The sequence below is a fragment of the Sapajus apella genome, unplaced genomic scaffold, assembly GCF_009761245.1.
Source record: "Sapajus apella isolate SASKATOON/1434 unplaced genomic scaffold, GSC_monkey_1.0 scaffold56, whole genome shotgun sequence".
Classification (NCBI taxonomy): domain Eukaryota; kingdom Metazoa; phylum Chordata; class Mammalia; order Primates; family Cebidae; genus Sapajus; species Sapajus apella.
Window position 1 is genome coordinate 7,693,493 of NW_022436996.1, and position 16,702 is coordinate 7,710,194.

The window sequence follows — 16,702 nt, forward strand, 5'->3', positions numbered from 1 at the left end:
GTGCCCGGCCCTAACTCATCATTTTGTCATTTAATTTTTCTGCTGCTTCTCTACCCCACTTCTTTTTCCCCAGTCCTCTTTCTGCCTGCTTTGGCCTTTCCTTGTGTCTCCCACTCCTTGTCGGCCTCACTCATTGTCCCAGACTCTCCTCTGAGGCATGTGGCTGTACTTTCGTTGCTTTTTTCTATTGTCTCACCCCTATTTCATTCCAAGAGTTCCTTATCAGAGTCCTCAATGTCATGATTATAAAGGCTTAGAGAGAAACTCTTGCCCCTGCCGCTCAGCATCCCACTGGGATCAAGTAACCGAGAGAGGTTGTGAACCTGTGCTCCTTGTATGGCTTTAAAAGCAGCACTGAGGGTGGCCAGCTCATGTGGGCTTGATTTTATGGATCTGTCTGAAGACAGAGGGATGGATGATACGATTGCAGGAGGGCCCTGCCAGATCGAGGAACCTGGGAGCCTCATCTCAATCATCATCAATTTAGATTTATTGGACACCTCCTGGGTGCTTGGAGTTGTACTAAATGATTTCATCCTTCAAGCCTTGAAATCTAGTTACTGCCTTTTTAGCACTGTTTAAAATATTGTAATATTGGGCTGAGTTTTTACAAGCCTTTTTTATTCTTTCTGTTATTATTTACTACAAACTATGTTTTAAAAAACTGAAATTGAGGATTTAGTAATGGTATTGGGATTGTCCTTAATGTCTTTAAACATCGTGTAGATTTTTAAGATCCTATAGATTTCTACTGCATATGCATTCCTCTCCAGCTAATGTGAGATCTGAGGGCATTCTGAAAAGTGGGAAAGATAATATTTATAGGGAGATGTCTTATGGACACTGGAGCTGGGCTGGGTGGGGTTGTGGGGAATATCTTGGGAGAGGCTTAGGAAAGGAAGGGACAGGGTTGGAAAGAGAAAGGAGATGGGGAGCACATGCACGAGCATTTGGAAATCATTTATTTAGTTGACAGATGCTTACTGAGTGCCTACTCGGTGCGGGTCATTTTCAAGACACTGAAGAAATCACAGTGAATGAAAAATATTCAAACTACTTACCTTCATGAAGCTATAGTCTAATAGGAAGAGAGAGCCAGTAAAATAAATGAATAAAATTGGTGGCATGGACCAAAGTAACAAATAAATCAGAGAAAGGAGATAGCGGGTGTTAGAGGGTTTAAATTTTAAAAGGATGCTGGGGGAAGGTGTCATTGACAAAGACCTGAAGGAGGTAGGGAATAAGCTAATGAAAAGATCTAGGTGAAAAGTAGTGTATTCCAGACAGAAAGAGGAATCATGGGCTGAGTGCAGTACAGAGGACAGAAGCTGGGAAACCAGTTAGAAGATGACAGTGAACCAGGTCAGAGATAACTGTGACATGGACTAGTTGGAAGCAGGAGATGGGGAGAAAGGATTGGGCTCTGGGTGTATTTTAAAGGCAGCAGCACTAGCAGGGCTTGCAGGTGGACTGGATGTGGGTTGCGTGAGTTGTGAGAGAAAGGAGTGAAAGATGGCATCGAGGTTAGGCTTGAACACATGGAGGATGCAGTTGCTCCTCCGTGAGATGAGACGTGGGAATGATCCGGAGTTCAGTTTGGGGCATGTTAAGTTTAAGTTCTGTGGAAGTAGAAAATAGTGAGGGAAGAGCCCTTAATAAAATGAAGGTGGAAATCAACGGTGTGAATCTTAGAGAAAACAACATGGATTTGGGCTAGGGACAAGACAGGGGAGAAAGAACAGGCTGATGGGAGATATTATGAGTGAATTAACTACAGACAGGATACAATACTTATCCAGATGGGACTTGATGCTGGGTGCCAGTGAAGCCTGGGCAAGCTAGTAAAGAAGAACAAAAGCCACTGGCTAGTGACAAGCAACATACAGGAGTAGCATGGGAAGACACGGTGAGCCCAAACTGGGGCATGTCGCATGGGCTTTGAGAATGTTAGAAGAAACAAGAAGCACTCCAGGAAGAAAAGAAGAGGGATGAAAACACCCTGAGATAGGAAGTTGATTGGGATGTAGATGGGTGATGTAGGAAAAGGTTGAGAATTTTGGCCACTAAGGAAAATGTCAGTTGGGCACAACAGCTCACACCTGTAATCCTAGCACTTTAGGAGGCCAAGGCCGGAGGATTGCTTGAGCCCGTAAGTTGAAGACCAGCCTGGGCAACACAGTGAGATCCTGTCTCTACAAAAAAATTAACAAAATTAACCAGGCATGGTGGTGTGTCCCAGGTACTTGGGAGGCTGAGGCTGGAGGATCACTTGAGCCTGTGAGGTCAAGGCTGCAGTGGGCCAAGATTGTACACCGTACTCCAGCCTTGCTGACAGAGTAAGAGTCTGTCTCAAAAGAAAGGAAGAAGATAGAAAAAGAAAATGTCAGTGTGGCTCTTGAGGAAAAAGACCAGGTGTAGACTACAGCGAGGGGGAAGGGACCATGGCACGGGGTGGGGGGGGGTGCACTGAAGGAGAACACCAGGAAGCTCTGACTGCCAGGAGATGTTCTATCTGTGAACAACACACACCCTTTCTCTAATAAAGCATTTCCCTGTGCCCTGAATTTAGTTTACTTGGAGTTGTATTCTCAACCTCTGAGTGCGCTTATCTTAGGCATATCTGATATGTGGCTGGTACCAAGAGATGCGTTCCTACATATAGGTTTGCAGGCCTCTTGCCTTTGGACAGGGAACACTTCTGGAAAGGAGCTGACTATTCAGCTTACAGATTTTCCATTTCCTCTTGTTCTCTTGCCTATTGGTTAATTGTCTTTGACTTCTTTCACTGCTTTTTGGTCCTTTGGGCAGAAAATGGAGTTTGTGAAACTCATTGAAAACGTGTAATGCTTTATTTGCAGTTCTGATAGAAACACCATTGGATACAAAGATTAAAACCAATGGTTAAGTTGAGAATTGTGTGGATTAAAATGTTTATATGCTTGTGATTACAAATAATCAGTATTTTGCTGAATCGAAATTTCTTTTTCACCCTTTCCTTCTCTTCGTTTATCCTGTTGGATTTTTCCCTCTTCCTCCTCTTTCTCCCATATTCCTTCCAGTCCTCCCAGCTGACATCAAGCTTAGGGGCCTCAGGATTCTGAACTTGAGCAGAAGACAGCTATTTGTGCTGGTTAGGCATCCTTGGCTGGAAGAAAGGGAAAGATGGGAAAGAGACTGTGTCATTTTAAGGTCAAGGGTAAGGATTGAAAGGGAATCAGGAGGCCTAAGTAACTGGGAGAAAAAATCTGGCCACACTCAAGGTGCTGCATGGCTGGGGGCCATGGAAATGAGGTTTGGGGACTGTAGGGAAGAGGGAGAGGAGGAGACAGAACAGAGGCCACAAGACGGCTCTCATTAGCTGGGCCAGATAGGAGACTCTTAGGAGAGGAGCAAAGGCTGAGCCCTCATCTCCCCATCTGTCCTGCCAAGGTCAGTTCTCCTGCATTGCTTCACTCCTCCCCACAGTGCCTCCAGAAGGATCCCAAGCCGGGTCCCATACTGCTTCATTCTGGGACCTGAAGCTGTGAAGCCTGGCTCTGGAGGGCTGGTGTATGACTGCGATGCTGGGCCTTTGGTCTCTAGGTTCTGAGAAAGCTGGGGAGGTGGTGGGTGAGAATGAGATGGGGGTGGTGGGAACGTTGAAGGGTCATTGTCCACACACTTATTGCCTCCCTTACTTTTCTGTAGTGAAATCTGTGCTGGTTAATACCTTTCTTCCCATTTCTTTGTCTTCCCTAAACCTCTTTTCCATTCCTTATCCTGGATGCACCATCCTTCTGTCTTTGCTCCCTCCCCATCTCCTGCTCTACATGGCTCTCTTTTTTCCTGCTCTTGTCTCCCAACCTCCCATTTCTGGCCATGGTTCCATGTGCCTCCTCCAAACTCTCTTTTCCTTGCCTCTCCCTCCCCATCCATTGGCTTCTCGCTCCTCACAGCAGAGGGGAAGGTGTACAGCTCAGATGAGGAGAAGCTGGAGGCACCAGCAGGAGACCCAGCAGGCAGCGAACAGGAGGAAGAGGGCTCAGGCGGTGACAGCGAGGACGACGGCTTCCTGGACAGTTCTGCAGGAGGCCCAGGGGCTCTTCTGGGACCTAAACCGAAGCTAAAGGGAAGCTTGGGGACTGGAGCTGAGGAGGGGGCACCGGTGGCAGCAGGGGTCACAGCTCCTGGGGGGAAAAGCCGACGGCGTCGCACAGCATTTACCAGTGAGCAGCTTTTGGAATTGGAGAAGGAATTTCATTGCAAGAAATACCTGAGCTTGACAGAGCGCTCCCAGATTGCACATGCCCTCAAGCTCAGTGAGGTGCAGGTCAAGATCTGGTTTCAGAATCGTCGGGCCAAGTGGAAGCGCATCAAAGCTGGCAATGTGAGCAGCCGTTCTGGGGAGCCTGTAAGAAACCCCAAGATTGTTGTGCCCATACCTGTGCATGTCAACAGGTTTGCTGTGCGGAGCCAGCACCAACAAATGGAGCAGGGGGCACGGCCCTGAATGGTGCCCAAGGACTTAGGAAGGCGAGGGGTCTGCACCTGAGCCTGTTCTGAGACTGACCAGAGGGTCTGCAGCTGTGATTCTGCCTGGAGAGGGGCTAGTTGGCAATTAACCTAGTCCTGGATGTGCTCCTCCCAGACCTGAGATGTGTGAGCACTTGGCCCTCAGCCTGTTCCAGAGACTTTCAGGACTAGGGGCTTCAGGGTTAAAGGGGCTGGGGTTCTAATTGCTGAGGAGCTATTGGGACTGAGGTGGGCTCCTGGGGAGGGGGTGGGTTCTAAGATGCCTAGGGCCTGAAGGTTCTGTGGCAAATGCCCTGGAACAGCTTCTGATGGGTGGAAGAATCAGGCAATACCTAGCCAAGTGGATCGCAGCTCCTTATTTATTTGTGTAAATGTGTATATATGGAGCTATGTGTCTCTGTCTGTCTGTCTGCACCCCTGAGAGGGATTGGGAAAGTTGTTTCCTCAATCCTCAGCCAGAGTTCGTCCGTCCTGCTGCTTTGGGATGGGCCGCATCTTGCCTCTCCTTACAAAGAAACAAAATGGAACCGTCACTGGCCTCTGTAGAAATTCTTCAGCACTCCCCCATCTACCCCGCCCTATGTAGACTACCTCTACCCTTGCGCTTTTCCACTGGGGACTGCCCACTGCTCTTGCCTCTACACCTCGTGCTCCTATCGTACTATCTCTTCTGCTTCCCCTTAAACAGGCAGGCTTCTCTAGCTCCGTTTTCTCCTCCTTGAATGAGCTGGCAGACTTTGGGAGAGATTCACTTCCTGTTGTATCATGAAGGGACATGAAGTACTTTAATTTAGCTGGGGTATGTCCAAGCCATCTAACTAGGTGGAGGTCACTAATGACTGGGGCATTCATATCACCTGTGAGCTCATGAATAAATTGTTTTGTATGCAGAAGACGTGGCAGCTTAGTCTGTCTCTGCCACCCATTGATACTCCAGATGCAAAGGCCTAGTGGGAGAGACCCACTTCCAGTTTTCTGTTCTTACGGCCCTGAGCCTGTTCATCTCTTCTTCCCATTGTACCAGTTTTGAAGCTTGGGATACCCCTACCTCTTCTGTTACAGAATAAGATCAGTTGAGGGGGGCCACTGCAAGTGGATGGGACAGGCACAAATCTGTGTGATAGACATAGCAGAGGCTTGGGGATGGAGCAGCATTTGTGGACAAAGTGAACCATCTGCAGAGCCATCTGCAGACAGAGGGGAAAGGGCACAGAAACGAGTGGAAGTGGTATTATGGGAACTGGGCTTCCTGGGAAGAAATATGACCTATATTGATTTGGGAGGGGAGCTACAGTAGAGAGCAGAGCCATTGAGAAGAAAAATAGCCTGTTGAATGAGGCAAGGAAATGAAGGTATTAACGTCAGGGAGGAGAGGGAAGTGCAGCTCAAATACCTGGCCAGCCCCCTTACCTTCCTTAGAGGGAAAGCTTCTGGCTATTCCCATAAATTCTTCTGGCTATGGAAGACTTATCAACATCTCATCACCCTGACACGTGCTGGACACTTCTTATGGAGAGACCAAGACAGCTAGCTCTCCTTGGCAGCTCATTTCTCCCAGGTGGTTTGGGCAACCAAACAAAGCAACCTGCAGCTGTGACTGGTCATTCACAATGGTACCACAGTTCTCCAGCGAGAACACACAGATCTAGGGTGGATCTTTATTTTTTGGGTAAATTTCAGCAGAGCTTGAGTTAGGCTAAAAATATGTAGTCCAGATCAGCCCCATTCCCAGCCTGGTCTAGATCAAGGCCAAGTCTCTCTGATATCTTAGACTCAGCCTTCACAGGGAACCTATGGAGTTAGATCTTTTTAGGAGATAAGCCAGGCAGAGGTTGAGGATCACAGGAGCTGCTGTCATTCTGGCAGGGCTGGAGCAGAGTTTCCGTGGCCCTGTGTGTGGCAGGCGAGGAAGCACCTGGGCAGGAAGGCCACGGTGGAGAAGCAGCTCAAACCAAGGCCCCGACCTACAGGGTTTTTCTGGCTCTACCTATGTAGCCTCCTAACCCTCCATTCAAAGCCATATTGAGCCAGCCCAAGCAGCTTGTTTTCCATAGGGAATCTAGAGGTGATTATTGCTGGTATTCCCAGGAACCCTACTCCTCCACATACCCGTGGCCTTGTCTCTATTTTGCCCTAACTACATGTAAGGCTCGTATCAGCCTTGCAAAGGGGCTGCAGGCTGAGAAAGCTTGGCTTCCTCTCTCAAGAGTGTTACTTACCTGTTTACCTGCACAGCCCACCACACCCAACATATGCTCACGGTGTTTTAGAAAGGGCCTATGTCAGGCCTGTGGGAAATTTTTTAAAAAAAGAAGACAAGGGCCACCAGCAAAGTGGGTCCAGGAATGAGGCAGCAAAACTCCTCAGAGAGTCAGGACTCTAAATTAGCAAGTTCTCATCCTTTCAGAACCAGCAGGGAGATGCGTTTCCCCCAGGTCTTCCTTCTGAAATAACTAAGGGATTCAGAGAGAAAGCAGGAGCTCTGGATTCTGCCCCCCAGCTGGGCTTGGCAAGATGGTGGGAGCCAGAGCGGCTGTTCTTGTGTCAGCCACCTACCTCCTCCCCTTTCCTCACAAGCAAAGTGCAAGCACAATTCAGTCTATGCTGTAACACAGCTGTCTGGAACGAAGCGCTCCACTTATCCTGTGGCCCCCTCAGTTTTTCTCCCAGGTACCGACTCGAGTCTCTCTCTCTCTGTGCATCCTGCTGCATGGCCATTCCCAGCCTTGTAGGAAATGGGCAATGCTTATGCCCTCTCTCTGGGTGCATTTTGGCCAGTACAGGGCATGGAAATGAGCTTACTCCATAGAATACTGATGACAAATGAAGAGAATAGCTGGAAAAGCTACCTGATGGCCAGGCATGGTGGTTCATGCCTGTATTCCCAGCACTTTGGGAGGCCAAGGCAGGTGGATCATCTGAGGTCAGGAGTTTGAGACCAGCCTGGCTAACATGGCAAAACCTCATCTCTACTAAAAATACAAAAATTAGCTATGCATGGTGGTGGGCATCTGTAATCACAGCTACTTGGGAGGCTGAGGAAGGAGAATCGCTTGAACTCAGGAGGTGGAGGCTGCAGTGAGCCACTGCACTCCAGCCTGGTGACAGGACGAGACTCTGTCTCAAAAAAAACCTGCCTGAAGGTGGGGGAGGCAGCACCCGGTAGGAAGCAAAGAGCTCTGTGTCCTTTCATCAGGGCACTGTGCTGTGCTGCTGAAAACTCAACAACGCCCTGCCAAGGGAAGGCCGAAAAAAGAAAGCAATGCACATAGGAGATTGAGGAACGACCACTTGGGACCAAGGCGAACGGAAGGAAGAAAATCTTAGAACACCGCAAACGAGAAGGGACAAGGGAGCAGAGCTGAGGGGTGCGCTACGGAGGGCAGTGATGTAAAAGGGGGAAACAAGGCCACACACACAGTCTGGTTTATTGGCTCATCATACACACACACCAAATATGTACACAAACATAAATATTCCAATGTACAAAGTTTACATGGGACTCACAGATCACCCCTTGTCTCTTTCATCCAGCACCCCCACCCTGTGCCGCCGTCCTTCCGTTTCAGGATGAAGGCATGTGAGGGGCTGGCACTAGGAGGCAGGGATCTGGAGGAGGGAGAGGTCCTGCTCCCCTCTCCTCACAGGCACCTCCGAAGGGTCCTGTCCCTTTTCAATGGCACCTCAGGGCAGAGGGCTAAATCCCTCATTCCCTCTCTGCCGCAGCTCAAATCCCCAAACTCTCCTTGGTCCCTTTGACTCTCCTCCCTCATTTCCTCTGCTTCGTCCTTTCGCATGTCCCTGCTTCTCCATTTCTGTGTCTGTCCCCACAGTGCCTGGAGAGAGAGGGGTCTTCAGGCCATGGAATCCTTCTGGCCCCTCTGCCCTCTTCCTGGGCCTTATAGGAGGCTAGGACTGCGGTGCAGCTCAGCAGAAGGGTTGGTTCCATTGGCAGGCTCTCTGTTTGGGGTAGGCGCTAAGCCACAGCCCTCCCCAGGGCAGCCATGCTGTATCAAGATGTCTGCACACTCCTGGCTGCCGGCCCGGCGAGCATAGGCCAGTGGAGTCAGGCCCCGGGCATCCCGGCTCCTCACATCTACCCCGTACTGTAGAAGAAAACACATGTCTACAGTTGGTATGACATGGGAAGAGAGAGATTGGTTGTAGGGGAGGAAAGAAGAGTGGCTTTCAAAGGACGGGGCTAAGAAGAGCAAAGTCAGGGCAGGCCTGAGGCATGTGACTCACCCAGATGAGCAGCTGCGTGAAGACAACGTTGGCCATGGCACTGGAGAGATGTAGGGCCGTCCGCCCGTCCCCGTCCCCATAGGTCTCGTTCACCTCCTCCTTGGAGCCATGTGCCAGGAGCATCACCAACAGACGCAGGTCATCTTCCACCACAGCCCGGAGCAGCTGCTGCCCCAGCGGCACGTCTGAGCTTGGTAGTGGGGCCAGGAAGAGCTTCTGCTCATACTTGGCCCGTATCCAGCGCTCCTTCTCCTCTCTGCAACCACAGGCCCATCAGGGCATGAGCCAAGGAAGGACACCAGGCAACAGGTGGGGCCAGAAAGGTGGGCAGAAAGGAAGTAACACCGGGGGGACAAGGGAGAAACAGTGAAAGTGAGAGCAGAAAGGGAGGAGAGAAGCCTTAGAAACTCCAGGCACACAGAGGGCCAGTGGGTCATGGAAAGGGGGTGGGAGAAGCTGAAAAGCAGGGAGACTAAAGGGAGGCCCCCTGGGTACAGTGGGGATGTGGGGGCTGCAAGGGCAGGAAGATTCCAGGCAGGCCCGTGTTGCAGCTTATCTGGCCGTCTGAACTCTCTTGGATTGGCAGTGCTGGAACAAAGCGGGTGGGGGCCTGCACTGGGGGGCCGTGCATTCCCCTATCTCCCACCCATTCTCCCCATCTCAGAGCTCCGGAGTGGGCACTCTGCACCACACCGTGATAGGGGCCCTGCGCATGCGCCTCCTGCTGGCCCCTGACCTGCTGATAACACTCAGCTCAGAAAGGGCCCGTTGTTGTGAGGTGCCTGAGTGACAGGCACCAGAGCAGGAGGGGCAACCCCAAGGGGCCAACTGCCAAGCAGAGCAACGGACAGTTTTAACCCTTCTAACACCATCACAACCATTCCAATCTTCCCCGTGCTTGGAGCCCCCAACTCCTGGCCAGCTCCAGAGCGCCATCCACTCACCTGCAGGCATCAGGCCCTGGCTTGGAGTAGCCATCCAGGGCCCCCTCCCAGACGCTGTTGGCGAGGGCATTGCCCATGGCAGTCATGACAGCCAGCAGCTCAGGCGGCCAGTCGTCAAGGTCAAGGGAGCGCACCCGGGACAGGTGAGCCCCCAGGTGTCGGTGGATGCCTGAGCACTCGATGCACATCAGGGCACCCAGGTTCAGGCTGGCCCAGTCTGGATCTAGGCAAGGAGAGAATGATAGAGCGACAGCAGGCAGGCCACCAGAGTGTGGGACAATTAGGAACATCTTCCCTGCCCTCCTCCCTGTTCTTTTGATGCTTGCAAAGCTTTCCCGGGCCGTCCCCAGCTCCCAGCCCCAGCAGCCTTGCACTTACTGGGGGCATCGCAGTCAATACAAAAGCTGTTGCCTCGAACAGTGCGGACAGCCTGTACAGCCAGAGCTGCGTTCTGGTTCCCCAGTCGAGTCTGTCACACAGCAGGAGAGATAAGGGGTGGTTGGTCAGTCATGAGGCTCCTTTCAGTCCCATCCCAGCCAGGTGCTCTGTGTGGGCCCAGTCACTCTGTACCCACCTTGTCCTTGGCACTGCGGCAGCCTTGCAGGCTGGCAAGGATCTGGGCCTGCACGCTCTGAACCCACAGCTCCCGCTCCTCTGCCGTTGAGGCCTCGAAGTGCCACGTCTGCCCGGTGAGGGACACCACCACAAATTCAAACGACTCTTCTGCCTCTGTGTGGGGGATGTTTATGCCATCAGGGCTCCTGGCCCGCAGGCACACCCAGGGCGTGCCATTGCCGCAGCTCCACTCACTACCCAGCTCCACTGGCACAGGTCCTCCTCCCCAGGTGCAAGGCCACATGCTCCAGGACAACTTACAAGAGGGAGGCAGAGTAAATTCATAAGATTAGCTTGAGCTCCCGATCCTCTTTCCTAACCACCTGTGGAGCTCACGTGAAAACAGATGGGGGACACAGGGTCTTGGCACCCCTAGCACTGCTGGGAATGGGTATGAAACCAGAGGGGGTGCTTCCTGGGGAAAGAAGAGCTGAGTATCTGGAGAAGGATGCGACAGGGTGCTAGGAGGCAAATGCTGGGAGAGGGTGGGGGGAGGCGGGTGTGGGCACCATCCGTACATGTCAGCTACAGCCGCCTCATTTTGCAGCTCATTAAACCCAATATTCCTGACGGCGTCAGTGTGGGGCTCCTGGGAGCAGGGCCCCTCCCCCACTACCATAGTATAGACAGGCAGGAAGGGCATGTGGATGGGGGAGAGGAGGAGAGGTTTTCTCCAGGACCTGGAGCATGTGAGCAAATAAGGGCCTGAGGGCATCTGTAGTGACAAGCACTGAAGGCTGGACTGTGACCCCAAGTAATGTGGTGAAGCTATTCCAAGCTTTGCTCCCCCAGGCCCCGGAAGACAGCCACATGAATCTCATTCCCAACGGCCACTGCCCCATGGGTGAACAATTCCTAACAAGCAGTGTGACTGTGTCCTAGGGGCTGGAAAGACAGCATAGGTACCTGTGGTAAGGCCCCAGGGTGAACCCCAGTTCTGCCAAGGCCATCCCTGCTTGTAAGTTCTTACTGCATCTCGGCCCCAGGCAGCCTCACCTCAGTGACACCGACATCCTCTGGAATTCCTACTCTGCTGGGCCCTTGCTCTCAGGGATGGTTAGCAGAACTACCTTCCCATAGAAATAGAACTGGTGCCTCCTTCCCCAGGCACCATCACTGCGCCTTACCTTGCTTTCAGTCACAGACTTTGAACTATGTGATCTCCATGATCATTTGTGGGGCTCAGTCTGCCAGACCAGAAGGGACACCCCATGCTGTAAGTACTAAGCATCACTGTGTCACAGGTTGGCTAGGTGTCTCTGCTTACCTGACCCATACCTCTAACTCTGACGATTAGAGCAGAAATGAGAAATTATGAGTCTAGAAGTTAAACTTATTTGGGAGCAAAGAAACTCCAATCACTAAGAAGAGGGAAGTTTTGAAGATACTCTGGGGAAAATCTGAGGCGCAGCAGTATAACAGAGGAAGAGAAAGGTCCTATGGAAGAAGACTTCAGGAGCTGGAATTCCTTAGCCTAAGGAAAACTAAGGAGAGACTCAGCCAATCTCAATACATGTATTAAGCACCTAGTAAGTACCCAGCACTTACTGAACTTGGGATGACACAAGAGACACAAAACGCACAGGTCCTACCCGCACATCTTAGAGGAGCTATCGCAGTAGCAGTCTGCTGTCTTTTACCTTCTTTAAGAATAAATGAAGCCCACATTTCAACAAAAAGGGTTTCAGTTAGCAGAAGAACTTTTCTAAGATACCAGGTCTGGATTACCAAAAGAAGTTGTAGAACTACTTTGATGAGCAATTACTAGAAAGTGTTTAATCCATTGAATTAAAAAAAAATAGGTGTTACTTTTAGGGTACTATCCCCAAGTCCCACTGCCCACCTCCTGTGCCCAGTTTCCCTCTGGGTCCCCCTAACCTTCAGCAGCACTGCTGGGGCCGTCTGGTCGGGGGGTCCCGGTGCTCTTTTTCCTCCGGTGCTTCTTCCGGTTGGAGTGGGGAGATGGGGGAGGCTCCAGCTTGGGGCTGGAACTGAGCACCTCAGCTGGGCCACTGGCTGGTGAGGGGAGAGTTGGAGAAGTGTGGGAAGAAGGGAGGCAGAGGAGGGGAGGGGCACAGGGCACTGGGAGGAGGAGAGGACCAGTCCTGCCAACTGTAGCTAGGCCACACTTGGGAGAGCCAGACAGACATCTCTCTCCAGGTGAGGGGTCTGCCTGGTTTTCCCAGTCCCAAAGCTCCCCAGCCTTGGAGGAGGAAAATGTGGAGAAAGAGTAGGAAACTTAGGAAGAGCAGGATGGAGGCAAAGGGAGGAAACTGCCTCTGTAGCCTGGAGGGGTGGAAGGCAGCCCAGGGAACTCATGGGGAGCTGAAGCCCCAGCAGCTCCGTACCAAATTTATCCTCAATCACACTCCCCGCTCCTCACAATTAATAGCAGAATTAGAAACAATCAGGGAGCTGCCTAATTACTGTCAATTAGAGCGCGCTAATCAAGCTCCGTCTCCCACACCCCGCCCGGCGCTCACCACTAAATGTCAAACTTCATTAGAGGCAGACACATTCCCTCCCTCCCTGCCTTCCTCCTTCCAGACTCAACAGAGGGCCCTCACGCAGGCCAGCACAGGCCACTGGACCAGTGACCCAAGGGAAGGGCCCCTGGCTCCCTTTCTGTGTTCCTAGCTCACTTCCCCCCGGGGTGCGCTGGGTGTGGATTGGGAGGTGGGTCAGTTCCCTGTGCTGGCACTGCCCAGCTCCTCTCTCAGCCCATGCTCCTGAGGCCAGGGCCACTCAGAGGCTGGGCCTTAGTGCTTCTACTGGGAGGGCTCAGGAAGGGCCTTTGGGAAGCCAATCAGAGAGAACACCCTTGGCTGGGGTGACAGTGGGGCACCCTGGGCCTTCCTGTCATTACACCGTCACTCATGACAAAGGCATGGGAAGAGCAAGGGACAGGAAAGGAGAGCTGGCCCCATGCCCTTTTGAGCCTTCAGAACTGCTGATGGGATCTGTGGTCAACGGTGAAAGAAGTAGGGTCAAAAGAAGAAAAGCAGAGAGAAAGAACGGACAAAGGGGCAAACGGAAGAGCCCTGGAAGCAAGTGGAGGCGCAGACAGGAGAGACGGTGGAGTCACCGACCCACCTAGGATGGGTGGAGGCCTCTCTGAGGGGGGCAGCACAGGTGGAAAATGACCTTTCAGGGCAATTCCACGGGGACCCCCCCCCCACCTGCTCCACAGTAGCGGGCGAGATTCCACTGCCTTCAGAACGTGGCTCACATAGCTTAGAGCGCCCAGCCTCCGACCTCCCTCCTCAGCCGCTTCCCCGTCCCCCCCCACCCTGCCGAGAGGCTGATGAGCTAACTGCACAGGGGGCTGATGGGGATTCGGGAGCCGCCACCAGCACCGCCTGGGGACGAAGGGGAGGAGGAGCTGCAGAGGGCGGGTCTCTAGTTCCGGCCCTAGGCAGGGCTGCAGGCGGGTGGGGGCTCTGGGGAAAATGGCTGCATTTGGAGGCTGAGGAAGGGACAGTGCCCCTACTCTGTTTCCAAGGCAACATCAGTACTAGCCCTGAAGCAAGGTCCCTGTGACAAGCCCTGGAGGGCCCAGCTGGGCTCCACCCCTTGGCCTGGGCACTGTCCCAGGGCAGCCTCCGAGTCCAAAAATGCTGCCCAGTTCCCCTCCTCTCTGTCACTGGGGCCCCAGAAAAGGTGGGAAGCAGCAGAGCCACCACTCACCAGGGTGCTGCACGCCTGGGGGCAGGGCAGTGGCCTCACTCCACTGGTCGGCGCTGGAAACGGAGCAGGAGCGCTGGTGCAGCCCCTCGGGGCGCGGGCCAGCCCAGGCCGAGCTGCTGAGGGGGCGCTCAGAGTGCAGGGATGCGCTGCTGGCCGAGTGGGGGGCACCTGGGGGTGGGAAGGGTCAGACTAGGAGGGGAGGCCGGATGGGGGAGGATGCTCAGAGATACTATCCTAAAAATAGGGCTGCAGGGCAGAGCCTGAGAAATTCCAGCAGGGTACTGGGTTCATCAGGTGGCAGGCCAGGCTTCTGAGAGCCAGGGGCTGCACAGGGGCCGGGTGCGCCTTAGAAAGCAGCCTGTCCCCAGACCTTCACGCCTGCCTCTCTCCAGGAGCAGAAAGGTCCACAACACTGTCCCCTCACTGTGATCCGGGAGCAGGGAGGGGTGAATGAATCAGAGAGCTCCCAACTTGCAGAGCGAGCTGGGGCAGTGCTGACACCCATCTCCGCAGTGTTCCTGGTGGGGGTCCCTCCTGGCTCGGGCCCCTGCACCCTCCATTCTAGTCCACATATGCCATTTGCTTTGCCTCAGCTTTACTGCCATATTGACGAGAAATAAGTGTATCAAATTCAAGTAATTATGTCTAATTAGTATTAGTAATTATCCTGTTGGGCTGGAGAAAATTAATCTTTCGTTTCCCATCAGGGAAGAATGGCAGAGCCAGGGGGAACCAAAGGCTCCAGAAAAGCCAAGGCTGGGGCAGGCGCCGCCAGCAGTGGAGGGAGGACAGAGCGCCGAAGAACCCTCCTACTGCACTCCCAGGCTGAGTCCCTGCGGGAGAGATTCAGGGAACAGCGTGGGGCCTCAGAGGCCTGTGACACTTAGCAGGCCTCAGTTGGAACGCTGAGAACCTAAGCTTCCTTCCCCTTCTTCAGTCCACCCAAGACTGAGACCAGAGGGACATGGCCCTTGGTGGTCTAAGAACAGGGGCCAAACCTGAGGTGCTTGAACCTTGCAGCTGAGGAGCCAGCCAGGTGCTGGAGGCCAGTAGGAAAGCAGAGAAGGGACCCAGGGCCAGCCAAAGCTGGAGGCAGATGCCCAGCCAGGAGAAAGGCAGGCGCCAGGCCTCACACCAGACCTGCAGGTGGTGGGACTGAGTAGAAGCCCTGGGTAGGAAGCAGGGTACTGCAGTGGCTAGAAGGTAAAGGAATGCCCGAACGTGCCACTCTGTGGCTGGGATGACGCCTAAAGGCAGGGAGCAAGTTTGATGTTTCTCTTGTGTTTGTCACAACACCCAAAACAGGACCAGACACACAGCGAGTGCTTAGTCACATTCATGCAGCACAGAGGCTACAGGCCAGTCTCCATCTCCAGGCCCCGAAGGAACAGGCAGATGCCACCTCCCCTCCTTTGCCCTCACAGGTCCCGCCTCAGGAAACCTTCCGGGGTGCACACTTGGTCCCTAATTTCTCAGACACCTTGCTTCTCCTCCCCCCACTGTCATTCCCTTCCAGGTTCCAAATTGTACTCCACCTCATCCCTAGCCCCATCCAAAGCCATCACAGGCCCAACTTCCACCCCAAGCCCCCCAACCCAAAACCCTGAGGGAGGGAAAGTGCTTTCCCTTTTCTTTGTTAATTCTCCCCTCATTACGCCTGCAATCCCACAATCAGTGTGCACTGTAATTGTCGAATTTGATGCTAATGATTAATGAATTAAACATGGAGCCATCAATTAGTCCTCGGAGGATAATTCTGCATAAAGCAGCGGATAATGTAATTACAGTAACAAAGATAATGAGATGTTAACATCGCCCGGTGAGCGAGAGACATGTGTGAGTGTGCATGAGGGTCGGTGTCGGTGTCGGCATGCGGCAGCGGGACGCGGGCTGGGTGAGCACCGTCCTCGAGCCCCTGCGCGTGGGCGCTGTCATTACAGGAGGAAGGGCATGGGGCTGCCTTCTCCATGCCACTGCCGCTCCCAGGTGAGGGATGCCAGGGACAGATACGGGACAGGACAATGTCTTCTCATTTCTCTCGCTCTGGAGAAACAGCCCAGCTGTCCTCTGGCTCCCTGCCCTCAAGGAAAGGGACTCACTCAGGCCTGCTCTTCCCTTTTTGGAATGACCGGAGAAACCACAAGCTGACCAAAGGGGCTCCTGGGGGCTGGTGCCAGAGGGTTCCCCGCAGCTCTGACCCGTTGTCCGGGCGGAGACCTGAAGACTGCATGTGACCTGCCCTCAGGCCGGTGCCACCCCACAGCAGGCTTAAGCCGCCCCCAACACCCAGCACATCCCTGTGATGGGTGGTGGCCAGCTTTCTCCTCCTCAGCTTCCTTCCTTCCCCCTCCTCAGCTTCCTTCCTTCCCTCCATCCACCTCACAGGCTTCCTTTCTGAGTTCAGAGTGGCTTAGAGGAAAGAACATGGCTCCTCAAACAGACACACCTAGGTTGAACCTCACCCAGCTCTCCCACTTACTGTGGGACTTTCCAGACAAGTTTGTTAGCCACTCCAAGCCTCTGTTTCCTCATTAAAATGGGGACAATGACCTCTACTTAGGGCTGCTGCGGACCTGGGGCCTGATGCAGAGACATCCACTGCGTCAACCCACTGCACCATAGATGCCCACTGCACCACAGACAGACGCCCACTGCACCACAGACACCCACTGCACCATAGACAGACACCCACTGCACCA

At 53.2% G+C, this 16,702-nt stretch overlaps 2 protein-coding genes across 8 annotated transcripts in view; one reads left to right on the top strand and one right to left on the bottom strand.

Moving 5' to 3' along the window:
* Positions 1 to 4,898, top strand: part of GBX1 (gastrulation brain homeobox 1) — a 19,026-nt gene extending 14,128 nt beyond the window's left edge. Inside the window, exon 2 of the mRNA XM_032244991.1 lies at positions 3,936 to 4,898. Within this exon, the coding sequence (XP_032100882.1) occupies positions 3,936 to 4,489 (554 nt within the window). The 3' untranslated portion in view covers positions 4,490 to 4,898. The remainder of the gene's footprint in view (positions 1 to 3,935) is intronic.
* A 3,016-nt stretch (positions 4,899 to 7,914) lies between these two features.
* AGAP3 (ArfGAP with GTPase domain, ankyrin repeat and PH domain 3) overlaps positions 7,915 to 16,702 on the bottom strand; it is a 57,561-nt gene continuing 48,773 nt past the window's right edge. For 3 of the 7 annotated variants that reach the window (XM_032244996.1, XM_032244995.1, XM_032245003.1), the window contains 7 exons: positions 14,004 to 14,171; positions 12,195 to 12,332; positions 10,276 to 10,430; positions 10,080 to 10,170; positions 9,702 to 9,924; positions 8,758 to 9,013; positions 7,915 to 8,618 (listed from right to left, as the gene is read on the bottom strand). In XM_032244996.1, the coding sequence (XP_032100887.1) occupies positions 8,412 to 8,618; positions 8,758 to 9,013; positions 9,702 to 9,924; positions 10,080 to 10,170; positions 10,276 to 10,430; positions 12,195 to 12,332; positions 14,004 to 14,171 (1,238 nt within the window). In that variant the 3' untranslated portion in view covers positions 7,915 to 8,411. The remainder of the gene's footprint in view (positions 8,619 to 8,757; positions 9,014 to 9,701; positions 9,925 to 10,079; positions 10,171 to 10,275; positions 10,431 to 12,194; positions 12,333 to 14,003; positions 14,172 to 16,702) is intronic. The other 4 variants (XM_032244999.1, XM_032244998.1, XM_032245004.1 and 1 more) reach the window with 2 other exon arrangements.